The sequence below is a fragment of the Phoenix dactylifera genome, chromosome 9 (assembly GCF_009389715.1).
Source record: "Phoenix dactylifera cultivar Barhee BC4 chromosome 9, palm_55x_up_171113_PBpolish2nd_filt_p, whole genome shotgun sequence".
NCBI classification, from domain to species: domain Eukaryota; kingdom Viridiplantae; phylum Streptophyta; class Magnoliopsida; order Arecales; family Arecaceae; genus Phoenix; species Phoenix dactylifera.
In genome coordinates, this window is record NC_052400.1 from 9,847,609 (window position 1) to 9,864,603 (window position 16,995).

General features: G+C 37.3%; 1 protein-coding gene and 1 long non-coding RNA gene across 3 annotated transcripts; one reads left to right on the forward strand and one right to left on the reverse strand.

Moving 5' to 3' along the window:
* The first annotated feature begins 3,869 nt into the window (after positions 1-3,869).
* On the forward strand, positions 3,870-16,518 carry LOC103709407. Of its 2 annotated transcripts, none has more exons than XM_008794720.4 (5): positions 3,870-4,625; positions 4,765-4,941; positions 5,031-5,156; positions 9,139-11,400; positions 15,552-16,518. In XM_008794720.4, exons 1-5 carry the CDS (start codon positions 4,589-4,591, stop codon positions 16,142-16,144), a joined length of 3,195 nt encoding a protein of 1,064 aa, XP_008792942.2. In that variant the 5' UTR covers positions 3,870-4,588; the 3' UTR covers positions 16,145-16,518. The 2 variants fall into 2 exon arrangements, with proteins under 2 accessions (XP_008792942.2, XP_008792943.2); XM_008794721.4 differs by having other exon boundaries at positions 3,871-4,625; positions 5,031-5,123.
* On the reverse strand, positions 15,340-16,036 carry LOC113462878. Its single transcript, XR_005513282.1, has 2 exons — positions 15,946-16,036; positions 15,340-15,719 (listed from the first exon to the last, which is right to left on the reverse strand). It is a non-coding gene; the product is annotated as an uncharacterized LOC113462878 (long non-coding RNA).
* Positions 16,519-16,995: the final 477 nt, after the last annotated feature.

Below are 16,995 nucleotides of genomic sequence, written 5' to 3' on the forward strand. Positions count from 1 at the left end.
TTTACCTATAGGAAAGCTTTTCTTTTCATTGACCCACCCAGTATTATATATTCTAAGAGCTTGTTTGGATGATTGGGCTGAAAATCTTATGAGAATTCGTGGGTTGGGGCCGGTACAACCAGCAAAGTTCTAAGCTTACAGGTTTGGTTAGGCTTATATTTATAAATACTTAGGAGTGGCTGTAGAATGGCCTAATCCGAATCCCATAGGGAGAAAAGGACCTACATTCATAAAATACAGAAAATACCGTTCAAATTTATTGCCATTAAACTAAAAATTTTGTACTCATCAATTTTATAGTATCAATTTTGTACTCAGATGGCATGTAGTTATGCTGGATAAGCTTAAAAGGTGATGAAATTCTAATGAGGACTTCTACATGTCTAGGGCCATTCTCGGAGAAGAATTTTAAGATGATGAACAATGGAATCTGCAGGAATTATTAGCATAAAATGTGTGGAATATTTACCTATAGGAAAGCTTTTCTTTTCATTGACCACTTTAGTTACTCGAACCCACCCAGTATAATACATTCTAAAATATAGAAAGTACCATTCAAATCTTTTACCATGAAATTAAATATTTTGAATGCATCATCAGTTCTTTAAGATTAAGCCACAAACCCTAATTGAACCTGAATATAACAGTCAAAATTGGCTGATTTATATAAATGCAGAATCCTTAAGGATGAGGCAGTCAGGATCAATTTTTCTCCATAAATCTATAAGCATGACTAGAAAGCATGAACATTATAAGAGTTTGTAAGGGAAACAAATCAATTATAAGGCCTCTATACCAAAAAAAAAAATTTATAAGGTCTGAGACAGGGCATGGTACCACACCAAAAAGCCAATTTGGATCTGAGAACTATCACATTCATCCTGGGTTAAAATCCACAATAACAGATCTCTGTCCTCTAATGGCAATGCGAGTGGTGCAAGCATTATTGCAAGGGACTATGAAGAGTCTCCATTGTAGCCAAGACATTATCTTTGTCAATTGACTTTTCCTTGGCTGCTGAGGAGCCACTTTGATTGCTAATAATACAAGCTTCCTATGTGATAATAAAATTTTCATCTTTCTTACTATTATGGAGAGTGGTGAGCCTATTGCTTGTGAGCTCAATAAACTTGTAGAATTATTAGACATCTTGGACAACAATTTTGAGTTGATGTATTTTGGTTGCATGTTCCATGAAGCTAACCAAGCAGTAGATTGGTTAACCAATTACGGGAGGCTATGAATCGTGCATGGGTTACAGTAGATGCATATATAATCTAACCACTCGAATATCCTAGCAAGGAACGTATCGACAATATACCTAAACATCGCTCATGCGTACCGTGGCTATATAGCTGCACTTTCTGAATAAAAGATAATTTTAGTGTTATAAAAGAACGAATAATTTCTGTCAAAAAAGAATCTAAGTCATTAGACTTAGTTTGCAATGTTGAGCTGGTAACTAAAATAAGCTTAGTTGAAGGTAAACTTATTAGCTGCATTCAGTCGTCCTATAGATCTTTACTACTTATCTACTTAATAGCACTTGTAGTAGGTAGACTTGCAAATAGTATCTCATTGATAATTCATTGGTATTGCCTAATAAGTAATTTGTAACTTTTTTAAAAAAAATTAGTGCTTCCTACTTTAAAAAAAAAGTATCTGACAAAAATATGCGAAAAGTGCTTCTACATGAAGAGAAAGTTGCAACAAGTATTTTAGAAGAAGATAAAACCTAGCCTCTTCTTCTTTTGGTGAGGAATTTTTTTTAAAAGCAAATGTAGCATTAAACATGCCCTTAATATCCTCTTCTCATGAGCCATCCATCCTTATTTTTATAGGAAAAAAAGTCTTAATTGTTTGCCAAAAAATGATACTGTGAGAAGTTCTTATTCTTTCTTTCTTCTGTTACCGAGTTTAACTAGGCTCATAGCACCGCTCTGGGATATTGACTAAGGGTAGCAAAAGTTGACCAGACCTAAATGATGAGATAAAGTCCTATTTAGGTTAGTTATGGGTTAAATTTTTTTGACTTGAACTTTAAATGACCAAGTATCAATTAGAGCTTTGACTCAAAATTATCTTCAAAATATCACAAGGAATTAAAAGAATTAGGCCGGACTTGTTAGGTCGCATCTGCTATGAACTGAATCTAGCCAAAAAGATTGGGTTATAGATCATTTAGCGAGATCAGATAGTAGGTGACGATTGAGCGGACGTGGATTAAGAAATCTTGACCTGATATTAAGCTGGATTAGATATGACGATTCAAGATTTTGCATGTTATCATCCCGACTCCTAGATCCAAATTTATTGTCGCCGATAGTTAATCTTTGATAATCCAAACTTATTGTTAGTGCCAATAATTGTCATCATTCTTCAAAATCAACACTCCAAAGTGCCAATAATGAACTTTCTCCCTTGCCATTCTTTATCCAGGGGAAATGATAAAAATCCTTTGTCCCTCCTTCCCACAATTGGAAGAAAAGTTGCTCTTCATAAGATACTTGTCATCAATTCTACCTACTATTACAACCAATCAACCATAAAAGAGTAGAAGGAACCATCAATCCAGAGGTCCACATTGATGTACCATAGGCAGCAGATAGAATCATGAAATAATGAAAAAAAAGGCATCCCGATGACTAAAAAATTGTCCCGGCCTGTCTTGGCTTCAGATGGATTATTAGACGTCCACAAGGGACAGAGACATGTGATTGTGAAGGCCTTTTGGCTTTTGGCCATCTCTGAGTCTTTTTATTCTTTGGCACTTTGCAGTCTACAGTCAATAGACTCATAAGACGGCAAGCAAGGGACAAGTCTAGGTAAAATCCTCTATGACCTAGGAGATGGATCTTAGCTTTCTAACCTTGGAGTTACCTCTTACTAACATAGAATTGAAGGCTGGGAGGTGCAGGTCTCAGTGATCCTCTATGACTTAATGAGTGGTAAAATCCAAGAGTTTGGGTAATTGGAAACTTTGATTGTTGGAAGGTGTTGATTTGAGCTACATAATAGCAGGAAAGGATTCAGGCATGTGAGGAAGGTAGCAAACCATGTTAAATAATACATTGGTTGCATCTGGAAGGCCATTGAGGTAGCTAAATTATGACAATTGTTAGACTATTATAATAATCTAGAGGTTCATCCATTGCTTTCAAGTGAGTGGTTGGTGCAGTTTTATGTAACATTCTGGATGGGTGTTATTGTGCATTCTTAGTGTATTTTTTGGATCAAATATATTAATCCACAATTTTAAATCTAAATAAAAACCAAAGTTTGTGATCATTTCTCACCTCCGCCTTTAAATTATTCCTTGCTTCTAAAAGTTGCTTCAATATTTTAACTACCAATTCGTAAATAATAATTTACTCTTTATTATCGCTGGAGCCGACCAATTCTAAAAGCATTAACTATTAGTACAGGTTAAAAAAAATCGGCCAACTTATAGCATGCATATGACAGCACTTGCATGCTTATAGCACTATGTATTAAATAACATGCATCCTTTTCTCAACTAGTTATCGAAAAATCTTACTCTGTATCTACTTACAAATTCAAATACACCACAATGGAAATATTGCACCAATTCAATTGTTACATGTTTGGCACCATACGTTCTTGTTATTAACTAGCCAGAATTTTTTTTTTAGTGCTACAAATTTTATTGCATTCATTACAAGAAGATGCCTTTTTATTTTTTATTTTTTTTGTAATATTACCGGATGTTTAAGAACAACAATCCTCTGCAACCTGAGCTGTAGGATACATTGCTGATTTCCATGTACCAAAAATGACACAGTGAGATACATGGTGGATCAGGAAAATACAACAAAAAACCCTTCTATGGTCCCAAAATCAGTGATCCTATGGAAAGTACCATTCATTGACACCTAACTTGGAGGCCTGAGCTCCCCCAATTAATATCTAACCAAATTAAGCCTAGCTTAAAAAAAAAAACAAGGAAAAGCCAAGAGAGTCACATAACCTCCCTTATTTAAGTAGGGGAAAGCACAGCAAGTGACAAACAAGGCGAATCCCCGGATTTGCCTCCCCTCAGCCCGGGAAAACGACATCCCACATCCGGTCGCAAGCCGCTATCACCCATTTCCGCATACAAAGTATATGAGATCTCGAATATATATGCCATTATCCAGCCGTTAGAAGAGCAGCAGCCCGCTAGATTTAACTTCTCGCACAACCATTTCTATGCGGGATCACGTTCGATAAAATTCGATGTGGGTCCTCCTTCCATGCGCGCGCACATGGGTCGCAGCTCCGCCGAATCCGTGTTTGATACTGTTCTGGTCTCCACATGGTAAGTTCTTGTGTCCATCCCATTAATGACCGTCCGATCAGGATTTCTGTAATCTCCACGCGATCAAACCGAATCCAACGGTAGAGAAATGGTAGACAATTTTGCCACACCCAGGTTTCCATATGGAGTCCGCCTTCCTCCTCCTCCTTCCCCCTCACCGGTCACCGCTTCTCCTTTAAGCTCCCCAACGACTCCCGGAGTGTCCGAAGAATCCAAAGAAAAGAAGAAAGAGACGAAGCGCCGGCGTCGCCATTGCCTAGTTCCAGGGAGATGGAGAGAGAGGAGAAGCGAAGGCCTCAGCCCGCGGGTTTTCTTCTTCTTCTTCTTCTTCTTCTTCTTCTTCTTCTTCCTGTTCGTCTTGTTTTCTTTGGATTCTTCTTGGTTTCTAGATTCTTGGGAAGAAGATTTCTTCGATTTTGAGTTCTTTTGGGGTGATTTTTTTGAAGGACATGAGCGGGTGGTGTGCCACAAGTGTGGGTCGGTGTACCCCAACCCCCACCCCAGCGCCAAGCAGCGGAGGGCCCACCGGAAACACTGCGGGACGGCAGGCGGTGTCGGAGGTGGCGAGGGGAAGAAGGACTCAGATGAGGAGCTCTCTAACGAAGACAGCCGCAAGAACTCCGGTACGGGTTTTTTGATTTATTCTTTAGTTTTACTCTTTGTCAATGTTGTGTGGGTGGTGTTTTTGGGACTGAGTTCTTGATGTTGGCAGTGGAAGCGGCGTTGGAGGATTTGAAGCTAGGAATCGAAGAGGGGAAAGAAGTAAAGAGCGGCGTAGGATCTGGAGGAGAAGTAAGAAATTCGGGTAAAGATGCGATTTTGGAGACTAACAATGCTGGTATATGGATTATTATGTTGTTCTCATTCTTCTTGACGCAATGTAATGAGTTTTCTGAGCTTTCTTTCTCAATGTCTGATTTGCTGAACAATTTTGGCTCTATGCGGTTAGTGGAGATTTAGTATGTGAATGGAGGGTTGGCCAAGTGGAAGAATTGAATTATAGGAATTACAGGGTATAGTGATCATTTGACACTTGGAAATGTGGACTAAGATTGTGGATTCGATGAGGGATGGGATTACATGCTAGATCGGTGGGCTATATGATTAATTGAATTGTTAAGTTTGGAGTAGTGATGAATGAATGGACTCAATGAAGTAGGATATTTAGATGAAGCGTTACTAAGGAGGGACTTGGTCACAGTATTTTCTGGAACTGTTTTGGTCTGTGTGGACTGCGGATAGTGAATATATGTTCAGTAGTAGCGCTTTTCATCGATAGTTCTAAGTCTGTTGATGAAGTTTGAGTTTTGTTGGTTTATTTATTTATTTATTTTCTCTTCTTAACTATTTGCCCTCTTCAGTCAGTACATTCAAGATGTTTCTTGTTGAGAGGGTTCGTTGTTGTTGTCTTACTTGCAACTGTGAGATATTGGCAACCAAGTTTTCCATTATTCCTGTTGAGGGATCATTCCCTTCCCTATCCTTATTCAATCTTCAGCTTCTCAACTTCTTTATAACACGTCATATAATACGTTATCATTGCTCTTGGATTTTTTTTGGCTGTTGTTCTCTTTAAGCCGGTAAGTAAGGATGTTTAATGTATTTACATAATTGTAAGATGGGGATCTTAAGGTTATCACATTGTTGTCCGACATTCTGTGAACCTCCTGGAGACCCCATCAGATATGTCTAATGTAACTTTTAAATGCCTTATTTGGTGTACGATATGCATATCTACACATTTTTATTAGCAGTTCGTCTTGTAGCATCTTCACTGTCTGATATGGCAGGAGGGCATTGGTGCTATTTATGCGGAATTGGGTCATTTATATCATATCAGTTGCCCTCTTAGTCTCTCTCTCATCTAGTTATTAAAATTTTCCCTTTGATGTTCAAAACTACTAATTTAGATCAACTTTCACAAAAAAAAATGAACATTTTGATTGCTGCGTTGGTATATACCCATATGTGGACATGTTTGTGTACCCTAACCAGCAAACTTATTACATTTGTATGTTCCTCTTTAAGCCTCAAGGTATCGACCACCAAATTCCAAGAACATTTCATGTTCCACTCTCAACAGGGCACAAACTCCCCAATGTTGGTGCCAAAGTCATTTCCAGCACAACATTTGGGAATGCAGGGTTGAAAATTCAGAATGGTTGGCGGGAAGTTAAACATACCTTACTATTTGTATACTCAAGGTTCATACAACTGATGATGAACCCACAAAACTCCTGGACACTTCTCAGCTTATGCAAAGTCCTCTCTTGTTTATATATGCAGAAAATTAATAGTGAAATTGTATTGAACAAAGCGTGAATTGAGGCTTATCCCAGTGGTCATAGCCCTCTGTATGGCAACCAGAGGTTATGGTTTGGAATCTCAGGTGACCCATCTCCAAGTATGGGCCTCCTCCTTTCTCTCAAAAAAATTGTATTGAACAACCATATAGCAATCATAGGTGAAAGTAAAAAATAATTATCAGAAAAACTTAGTTTAAGATTCTAACCATGCACTATTTAGTGCAATGTGATTTTCCACTTATGTTCCAACTATTTCTATTCAAAATTGGACATAGAGTATATTCTGGATTAGCTTATATGTTTTCTATTATCATAACATGACAGACTGTGCTTATGGCCACGTGTGGTAGCTTATATATAGATACTGCTCTCAACTCTTAACACCTTTTTAGCTACTCTTATTCTATTTTAGTACACTCTATGCTTCTTCTCACAGGCATTGCATGCAAGTGCATTCTTGCATAAAATCACAGTGTTGGAATAGTGGTATTGCTCATTAGATTTTAAAGTGCTATATTGGAATGTAATTACAGCATTATCTATATCCTTGATAATATACCAAATTTATTTAGGTAGATGTTACTAGAATAACAAGGAGATGCCTTTTCAGTATAAATATGTCACATCATGCTTTCCTCCCTTGCTCTTAAAGCTAGATCTTTTGTCGGCCATCACAAAGAGTTAGACATACAGTATATCTTCATTTGTATCTTATCATGTTGCTAATTATGGTTTCAAAAACTGTTGAAGCAAGATGGTATGATTGGTAGTTTGGAACCATACCATTCTGGTGCAAAACCGACACCAATACAGGTGTCAGGATGCCGAAGCAGCTGTAGTGGTATATACCGGTCATACCGGCAGGTTGTCGGTATCAATAGGTTTTCATTTTTTTAGAAGTTGTCTGTTGCAGTACATACTGTTGTACTGATACTGTACCGTTCCAATAGAAAAATAGTTCATGGTTCAGTACCAGCATTTAAAACCTTGTTGTTAATAATATTGGTTTTGATCATGATACCTCAAAGTATAATAATTAATGTAGATCTTATCTGAAAGATCTTATCTAAAAATTTCATATCTGAGATAGATATACAATCTGAAAATTTTTCAGATACCTGTTCAAAATAGCCACAAGCTATGAACATATGCTCTTGAAGATGATTATTTCTACAATTCAGGGTGCATTTTCTAGCTCGAAGATAGAAAATGAGAAGAAGTAACAAGAAGATAGAAGAAATTAATTTATTTTTTATTCATGATTAAATTTGATTTCACACTATCTCTTTTCCTCTGGTATCTAAAGACATTCCAAGACTTACTACCGAGTCCTTCATCAACTAGGACACTTCTGGACTTTTCCCCCAATAAAAATTGAAGAAAAGAAGCAAATAAGGTACTAAAATGTTTCCTGCAAAACCTAACAAAATTTTCTATTTTGTACCCAAAATAGAAAATTATCATAATCAATCCAAATCTGAAACATTATGACTTTAAGCTTTTCCTCAATTGAGACCTAAAAGAGTTTGCAGCCTCTCCACCTCATGTATGAGCTGGAGAAGTCAAGTTCAAATCACATTTGGCCCTGTTAAATCACCCTTTGTACTGCAAAACATGGGTAGCTGGTAATTGCATTGGCCCTCTCCAAAGGATCCAAACTCTAATAGGACTTACAGGCACAAATTCAACCCAGAATAGGACTCGGAAACTCAATAAAATAGTACCTCCAAAATTCACAAGATAATAGAAACACCTAGCATTCAGAAAAGGATCTAAATCTAAAACTCTGAGGACCTAATAAAACAGCAAACTAATTGAAAATAAATCCAAGAAAAAAAAATAAGAAATCAAATCTACTTCAAACCTAAACTACATAGGTAAGGATTTGCTCTGAAACTTCCTGTTCAATATAAAAAATGACCTGTTTTACCCACATATAATACTAATTGAATACTCCAAAACTGTGCTGTTCCCAATTCTCTGTCATATAAAATTGCAATTGCATCAGAATGTAGGGGGAAGCTGTCTTGGCTTCTCTTATTGTTCTTCTGATGTGCATTGGTCCTCGTTCTCACTGTGCATTTGTAAACATATTACAAACTATTCTTTTCCTTGCTAGTGGGTTATTTGTGTTTCCATTTACAAGAGAATAAAGTGCAAGAAAGACATGGCATATGTTTGAAAATACCTATTAATGATGTGGAGGATTTGACAATCATCTACATTTACTTGCAACCTTTGTCTATTTTATTGTTATTCCTTTATGTATGGAAACAATTTTATGGTCCCTTTTCCATTCTTTAGTATTTCATTGTTGATAAGTAACTATGCTCTTGGAACCATCAAAATGACTGACTACTTGCTTATCTTGGTGCCGATATTATTTGGAATTCTTGTTTGTCTTAGTAAATCTTTCATAAGTTATTTTATGATCTTTTGACACTAATTCATTGTGCGAAGCATGTTCCATCAAAGTTGTTGGGTTCCTTAATGAATATATAATTCCATCTGCAGATAATACTCTGGAATCATATGTTTTGCTTCATGGCAGCCAAGTTCCTGGTCCTGGTACTGAGTGCAGCACAAATCAATTGGAAAGTGATGAACAGTTTGGAGATCATACATTGTCCTATGATGCTGATGTGTCCTGTAGTGTCAATATGGATTCTGCCTCCAAACATAGAGAGAACTCTGATTCTTCTGTATTAATCAAAGCATATATGGTTGCTTGTGCCAAAAGCCAGGTTAATAGAACTATCCTTGTCAATGATACAGATTTAGGGTACCATGCAAAGAATAATAGTGATGATGACATGCCTGTTTTTCCAACCCTACTTGGTAATCCTGCAAGTGATTCCTTTGTGATAGACTCTCAATTACAGAAGATGGATGAGTGTGTGGAGTTCAATGAACCATTAGATCATGCCACAGAAAACACCTTGATGAATGTTTACCCTGATGAAGTTTCTGCTGATATAGAGGAAACCAAGTCAATTGCCTGCAATACACAGGATGAGCAAACTAACGAAGAAGGACAGCTGTCTCAAAATGAGTTATTATCCGAGGCTGGATTATGCCTTATGAAAAATAATGATGGTGAGCATCTGAATTCTACTGCTCACTGGGATCAATCTGAGTGTCCAAATGGGAAGTCTGATAAATGGAAAATGAATGGGAATGAACTGGAGAATGTAAATGCTTTAGAAATGCCTTCAAGCACTTCTCAGGGAGAAATTCTTGAAGTAACTCTAGGATTTTATGAGGATCGTGGATCTGTGGAACCGATTGTAACTGTAATTTCTGCTGGTGCCGACACTGGAAATGAGCTAAATTATCATATGGGAGATGTTGCCTCTGAAATAGTTCCAATGGTGGAACTAGACAGCATTGCCAATGGCATCCTTTCATCCATTCAAGTTCATGAGAGCAATCCTCCTAGTGAGGAAATAGTCAGTATAAATGCAGTCAGTAAGCTGAATGCTGACCAGAGTCGTATGGATGAGCATGTTAATGGAGATAGGTCTACTCTCGTCGGTGATTCTGAACATGAAGCCAGAGTATCTCTGGCAAAGGCAGAAGGTTCCGAAGGGTTAGGATCAGATGGGCTTGAAACCCATCCATGTGTTACAATTGCAGGAACATCAGGAGCCCAAGCAGTGACTTTAGATGATCAAGTTACTGGTTCACTTGAAAGATGTGCTGCATCAATCCAATTAGCAGAATTTGAAACTGAATTTCAATCTGAAAAGCAGTCTGACCCATCACGTGAACTTTTCTTATGTGATCATATGGTGGCTGCAGAAGTGGGTGGTTTTGCAGCATCTGAGGTTAGTCAAGCTGATGAAACAACCAAGATAAGTAATGAAAGTCAACATGTTATTAATGAAGCAACAGAGGTTAACAATCATTACAGTTCTGTGGGGATCAAACAGGAAATATACGAAGAGGAAAGCTGTCATTTAACAAAGACTAATGCTCAACATAAATGTGACACTGTGGAACCAGAGCCCCTACCTTATGAGTATATCGGAGAGAATGAAGTGGAAAAGAGCAAAGATTTAAGTGCATCCACTCTTTTTGATAACGGCTTAGGCTTACAACCTAATGAAAAAAAATCCTGGCTCTTGGAGAATATAACTGAAGATCATTCAGATCAACTAGAACATCAAAAAGTTCTTCAGATAAGATCTACAAAAAATACAGTTGGTGATGACACTGATGATCCTGATATGAAAACGACACTTAAAAATGACTGCATGAATACAGAAAATAACCTTATGGAAGAACTTTGTCAACTGAATGACCACAAAGTTCAGACTGAGCATGTGGCAAACATACCTGGATCTCAGCTGGAACCTCAGAATGGATTTCGAGACAATTCAGAAGACTCTTCAGTTGGTAATGACAATAATTATTCTATTCCAGAAATAGGTTTTCAGATTCCTCACTTTCAAACAGAAAATGGTCTTGCCAAACCATCCAGTGAAGATCCAGACTGCAAAGAAAAAAGTAGTGATGCACAAGATTTCACACTTGAGGGGCAAGTCACTTCATCACCATCAGTGGAGTCAATCAAAAATCCCATTACTTGCAGTGACTCAGAAACGAGTGGTATATCTGGAGTTGCTTCTGATCTATGTTATCAGCCTTTGAAAGAAGAGCATGCCAATTTTGAACCTAAGCAACATCCTGACTTTTTTATTTGGGATACAGTTATCTCCGCAGATTCTAATGGCCAAACAGACCATGTTGAATGGCTGAGGAACTCTGTTTCAGGTGTAAATTTATTCCTTGATCTCCTATTATGTTCCAGCACCTAAGCTGTTCGATTAGGAGCTTCTTTAGTGTCATTTATTCTCTGATATGAAAATTTCTTAAATTACTTGTGGTTGGATATAAACTGCTGTAAGCTTGAAATATCAAATATCCAAGATTAGCTATCTTCAGGCTTGATGGCACTTCTATTATTTTGAAAATCAAGAAGGTAATTATTGCCTAGATTCCAACTCAAGTTGATCAAAAAAATAGTTTTATGGATTCCTTTGAGACATAACCAATGAACTTTATTGTAACAATTCAAATTGTGAAACATAATTGGGCCAATCACTTACCCTTTGAGAGATTAATTTTCTATTGCAGTCAACCATGTTGGTTAACTTTAATGATTTTATATTTCTTTTAATTTTTATCTTTCTCATTATAGATGAGTTTTCAAGTTGAAAGATACCTATAAGTTTTTGTTTGTTAATGATACTTTGACATTTGTATTCAATCTTATACCTTACTGCTCTTGTTTCATGGGCCTAAAGTTTGGGTTGACAATTTATGGCTCAATCCACATTAAACAAATTCAAATTTCGCCATAAACAGATTCAGGTCATAGATGTGTCAACAGGCTGGATTCAAGTTTAGATCTCTTGCCTGTTTAATCCTTTTTGACTTGTATAGTAATTGGGTCAAGTCATGACTCAATCCATTTAACCCTTTTAAGGCTTGTGTAACCTATTTAAAATCCATTTAACTCGTATATGAACCACTTAATTGGTTTAACCCATTTAACATGATTCAACCTGTTTGTTAAACAGGTTATGTGGGTTGGGATGGGGTACCTGTTTAATACAATGTTCAGGTCTAGTCTAAATTTTTGACCCAGTTAGATTGGGGTTGACATATTCTTGACCCGACCCATATCCGATCCAACTCCACCCAATTGCCACCCCTACATAATGTTACAATTGATTATCAACATGATCATAAATGTCCGCTTCATGGTACACCATATCAGTCTGTATTGGTGCGTACTGAGGGTACAATACTGTACCAGTACCAAACCCACATGCAGTATGTGGGGGCATATCGAGTATTGCTACACCAAACCAACCTCTATACTGGGCGTACTAACATTGTAGCAAGATTATCAACACGCGGACCAGTACAGAGTTACCTTATTCCCCTTTTTAATTTTAGATTAGAATGGATACAGACACTACTGTAATAAAGACTAAAGGACAATAAGTTAGGGTACCATGACCATCTGGCATAGCAGTCGAAGCAGTGTTAGTTAAGAAGATTAGCTTTAATTCGTGCAAAAAGGCTTTTCTCCTTTTTTTTCTCTTAAGAAAATTAGCAAGTAGCAGAAGATGTAGGATTGCTTCGGTTGAAAATTTAGGAGGACTCGGTGGCTACAGTTGACCATGAAGTATAAAATTATTCTAAGCAGGGCGTATGACACTAGTAATTTAACACTCTGATTTAACATATGGTCACCTCCTTACTATCAACCTCCTTTGAAAATGAATTAACAATACACTTTACTGTGTTTTGTTACCTTGTGGTTTTGTTGACCTTAGATTAGAAATTTTATTTTGAAAAAAGTAGTGTCTTAAGTCTTAACTGAAGAGTTCACCTGTTGTATGTGCCATGGTCTAGATTTATATAATTTGATATCTCAACTATATTGGTGGGTGATGATATTGTGATAAATCTTCAGTTTATTCAGCCAGGGTGGAAGGTAGCGGACATTTGGAAGGACCAACGTAGCCGCTATGCAGCCTCACATATAATAAATGAGAAACTGAAATATTAGGCAATATAGTAAAAAAGGAAAAAAATTATGGTTTTATGCATTGATTTTAGTATCTAGTGTAAGATAAATGCATAATACCTAACAAGATAAACACAAGAGATTAGAATGTTTGCAGATGATATCTTAATACTGCATTGGCTGATTTTTTGGGATAAAGTTCTGGTTTTATTTATATTGTATCGGTGAGTGCCCGATGGTGTCACAAACTGGTATCAATCTGAGATGAAAACCATTGCTGCGGCTCGATACTCAGCTTCATTACTTACAATTGTACTTCACTTCTTGCTTTTTCAGGTTGCTAAATTTTCCTTTTCGAAAATATAACACGTAGTAATCTCCTTTTGACAACTGGACATCTTAGTTTGCAATAAGAATCTGTTGGCTTGTAGGTTTGAAAGAATACCAGCGACACTGTAACATACACGCTTTATTAATGGCATGCCTTAATTGAATGTCTAAATGAAACATTAGTCCATATGTTGATTTTTTTTAGCTTTCAAACTTGACTCCCCTGCCCTGCTTTTGCCCTCTGGGCTACAAACTCTGAGGGTTGCTTATGGTGGCATAGAGAATGGGTGAGAAATCTCTAAAGGAGATGGATTCAGTGGCTGCAATTAGTGGAGTAGCATAGCTGCATTTTGGTGAGGTAAGAGACTGTACTTACGGGTTCTTAGCTTAGTTTGGACTTCATTAAACTGCACTTGATACCCTTTTTCCATTTTTCCAATAAATTACTAGCTACTAAAAACAATTTATTTAGTGAATATGTTGTAGCCTCCTTTTTTTATAACTTGTTATTAAATTGGTCATGGAAGAAAACATTCTCAATTAACATTTACATTAGATCAATTGCCAGGTGTTCAGATGGAGGCATTAGGATTGTTAAATAAGGGAGGTACTTGTGATCATCTTGTGTTTGGCTTGTAATTCTGCTAGATATTGTCTTGCACTCGAACTCGATTAGTAGACTTGCAAAGCTTGAGCTAAGATTCCAATCCTGCCAAGCTTAAGATTTCTATGGTTTACTTGTATTTAGCTTGGTTAAGCTTGAATTTTAAATAATTTATATCATAATAGATATTTCAGTTATAAAAAGTCAAAGTTAGTTTTGTTTGTTGGTTTTTTTTTATATTCTTTGTTGAAGAAACTGTTTTCAGCCATTACATCTTATGTAACAGTTAAGGCATCTAGTGATGTGTAAACATCTTAGTTGTAGAATAAGCTTTACCTACTGAGACTCGATGCTCTCATTTCATTAGTGGTGATGCAGCCTTTCAGCCTTCATTCATGACGCTTGCCACCTGCATCTGCCTTTAGAAGAAGCTCCCAGGCCTTGCTGAATACCAACTGGTCTTTTTCTTTCCCGATTTGTTTCTACTTCTCTGTTGCATTCTCTCTTTCACCTTTGTGATCTCTTTCCTTGCTCCTCTCTCCCTTTATGATTTTATTTCAACCCCAATCCTGTGGGCTGCCACATGTTGTCATTGCCTCCATGAACCCTTTTAAACTCCTCTCCTGGACCACCCTAAGTAGGCCCAACTGAACCAAACTTGAGGTATCTCCAACTAATGGAAACCAAGTTTGAGCTGGGACCTTCCCTGCTTGTCAATCACTAAGAAGAAATCAAGTTGGCTTTATAATATTTGATCAGATCATTGAATCATTTATTTCTCTTGAAATCTGTTTCATTGATGATCGAGCTGTGCTCAAGGTTGATCTTGTTCACTCAAGCTCATCTTGTTACACACTTGGGAGGCATGTGGTGGCAATTAATCAAATCATATGGACTTCTGAAAATATACTAAAGCTAGGAGCATCTTATCTTCTGGCTATTTGGGCTTTTTTTCCCTCTTATGAAATTCAAGTTATGTCCAAATGAAAGAGCCTGCAGTCAAATCACCTTGAAGTGATTAAACTAGTCTTATATGCAAGGAAAAATCAGTTGTTAAGTTGTCTGTCCAGAGATACCCAGTTAACAATCCATAGAATTAAACATCTTTTGACAGTGTGACATGAATATGTATTCATACTCTCCAACATTTCAACTTTCAATTGATTCTTATGGTTTTAGTGGATATTTGTTACTTTTCCCTGTACTTCAACTTTTAACAGGATGATTTAGCTCAAAATGGGAAAAAAAGCCTTCAATTTGATGTTTTATGACTCTGTTGTAACAAGTTCTTTAGAGATTCCCCTTTGTTAACATGAATACCGGCATGTCATTTTTGCCACAAAGCAATGTAATCAATTCAATATCGCCTTCAAGTAATGGTTTCCTTATTTTCATCCCTCAACCTGTTTCCCTGAACTAAAGTATTGGATTGTTCATTTGTTGCTGCAGATGGAACAGTGCCATCCATAAGACATAAAACAGTCAGCAGATCCTTCCTTGACCCACAAACCCAGACTCCAAAGGATCTTTGTGCTTCTAAGGAAGGTGCTCTTCCAGAAAGCAGGGCAACCGACTGTGTTATTTTTGAGGAACCTTCTTTCATGACCCATGTGAAACCTGGTAGACCATCAGTTTCTCATGAGATACAATCAATACTGAACTCACAAGATGAATCTGAAGCAAGAAAGAAGAATGAAGATATAACTGCAAAGTTTGCTAGGGGGAATTCCCAGAAAGTTCATGTTCCCTTGAAAATCCTCCTTGCCGAGACAAACTTTGAGAACCAACAGGTAACAAATGCCCAGGAGCATTACAAATCAATGCAGGACAAGAAAAGTCAGACCTTGCAGAATGAGCGATGCACAGGAAAGGCATGGAGTTCCAAAATAGCTTCTGAGAATCCTGCTGAGCCCTCTCTTAATCGAGAAGATTATAAAGAATGGAATTCTCCTGCAAGGTTTCCAGTCAATAAGAACCAGAAAAGGAGAGTCAAAGGAAAACAGGCCTGGATGCCATTTATTTGCTGCCCATCCATTCAATGAACTCATCTGTTGTGCCTAGTGGCTGCTCTCTCGTTGGCTGGTCGAATCATCTTGATGGCAGCAGTGGCCTCAGCACCCATCTTAGTGTTGACGCAATATAGGATCATTATACTTCAAGTCATGATACTGTAGATTTGGATATTGTCTTATTGCTGGTGTCTGTAAGTATTCTACTCTGTTGGTTATTTGGTATTTCTTTCCTTTCTGGATTTTTCAGTGTTAGCCTTAGAACTTCTACTATGTTTTTTAAGTGGCACAATTTTGATGCTAATGGTGAAGTTAGTACAGGGTATCCAATGCTTGGATAGGTTTCTTGTAATGCAGTTTCAATTAAAAGAAACTATGAATGGTTTATTTTGCTATTTTATTTTCAATGATCAAGCACTTCTCTTGTGGGTTCTTACATTCAGAAATAACTTGCTACATGCATATATTTTATTATCTGCCAGACCACTTGGTGATGGTGGGTTGGGTTGGAAATAAACTATTCTGGTTAAGTCTGAAGAAGTAGTCTTTGTGGGTTTTCGTCTGACTGAAGTTCGCATATGCTCAACAGATAAGAATTGTTATTATGATGAACATAAAAGCACCATCGGATGTGATTTCTTTTCCTTAGCCTTCCAATTTACAGTTAAATCAGTAAACTTCTTTGTCAACTGGCCAGCCATTGAGGCAGCTTGCATCCTTCGTATGTGTTAATGTTTTATTGTGGTTCTTTAATACTTGCTCACATCATAAGAACAACATATTCCATATGTTATTGTTAGGGGAAAAACCCTAAGTCATATATCCACAGAGGCGCTCGGCCGAAGAGCGCCGACCGGAAAGCCGCTCGGCCGAAGAGCGCCGAC

Bases quoted from the DNA above. Each gene is read 5' to 3' on its own strand.
- LOC103709407 (XM_008794720.4), top strand. From the start codon at position 4,589: ATGGAGAGAGAGGAGAAGCGAAGGCCTCAGCCCGCGG. The intron at 4,942-5,030 runs GTACGGGTTTTT...TGATGTTGGCAG, and splicing joins AGACAGCCGCAAGAACTCCG to TGGAAGCGGCGTTGGAGGAT. The intron at 11,401-15,551 runs GTGTAAATTTAT...TTGTTGCTGCAG, and splicing joins GCTGAGGAACTCTGTTTCAG to ATGGAACAGTGCCATCCATA.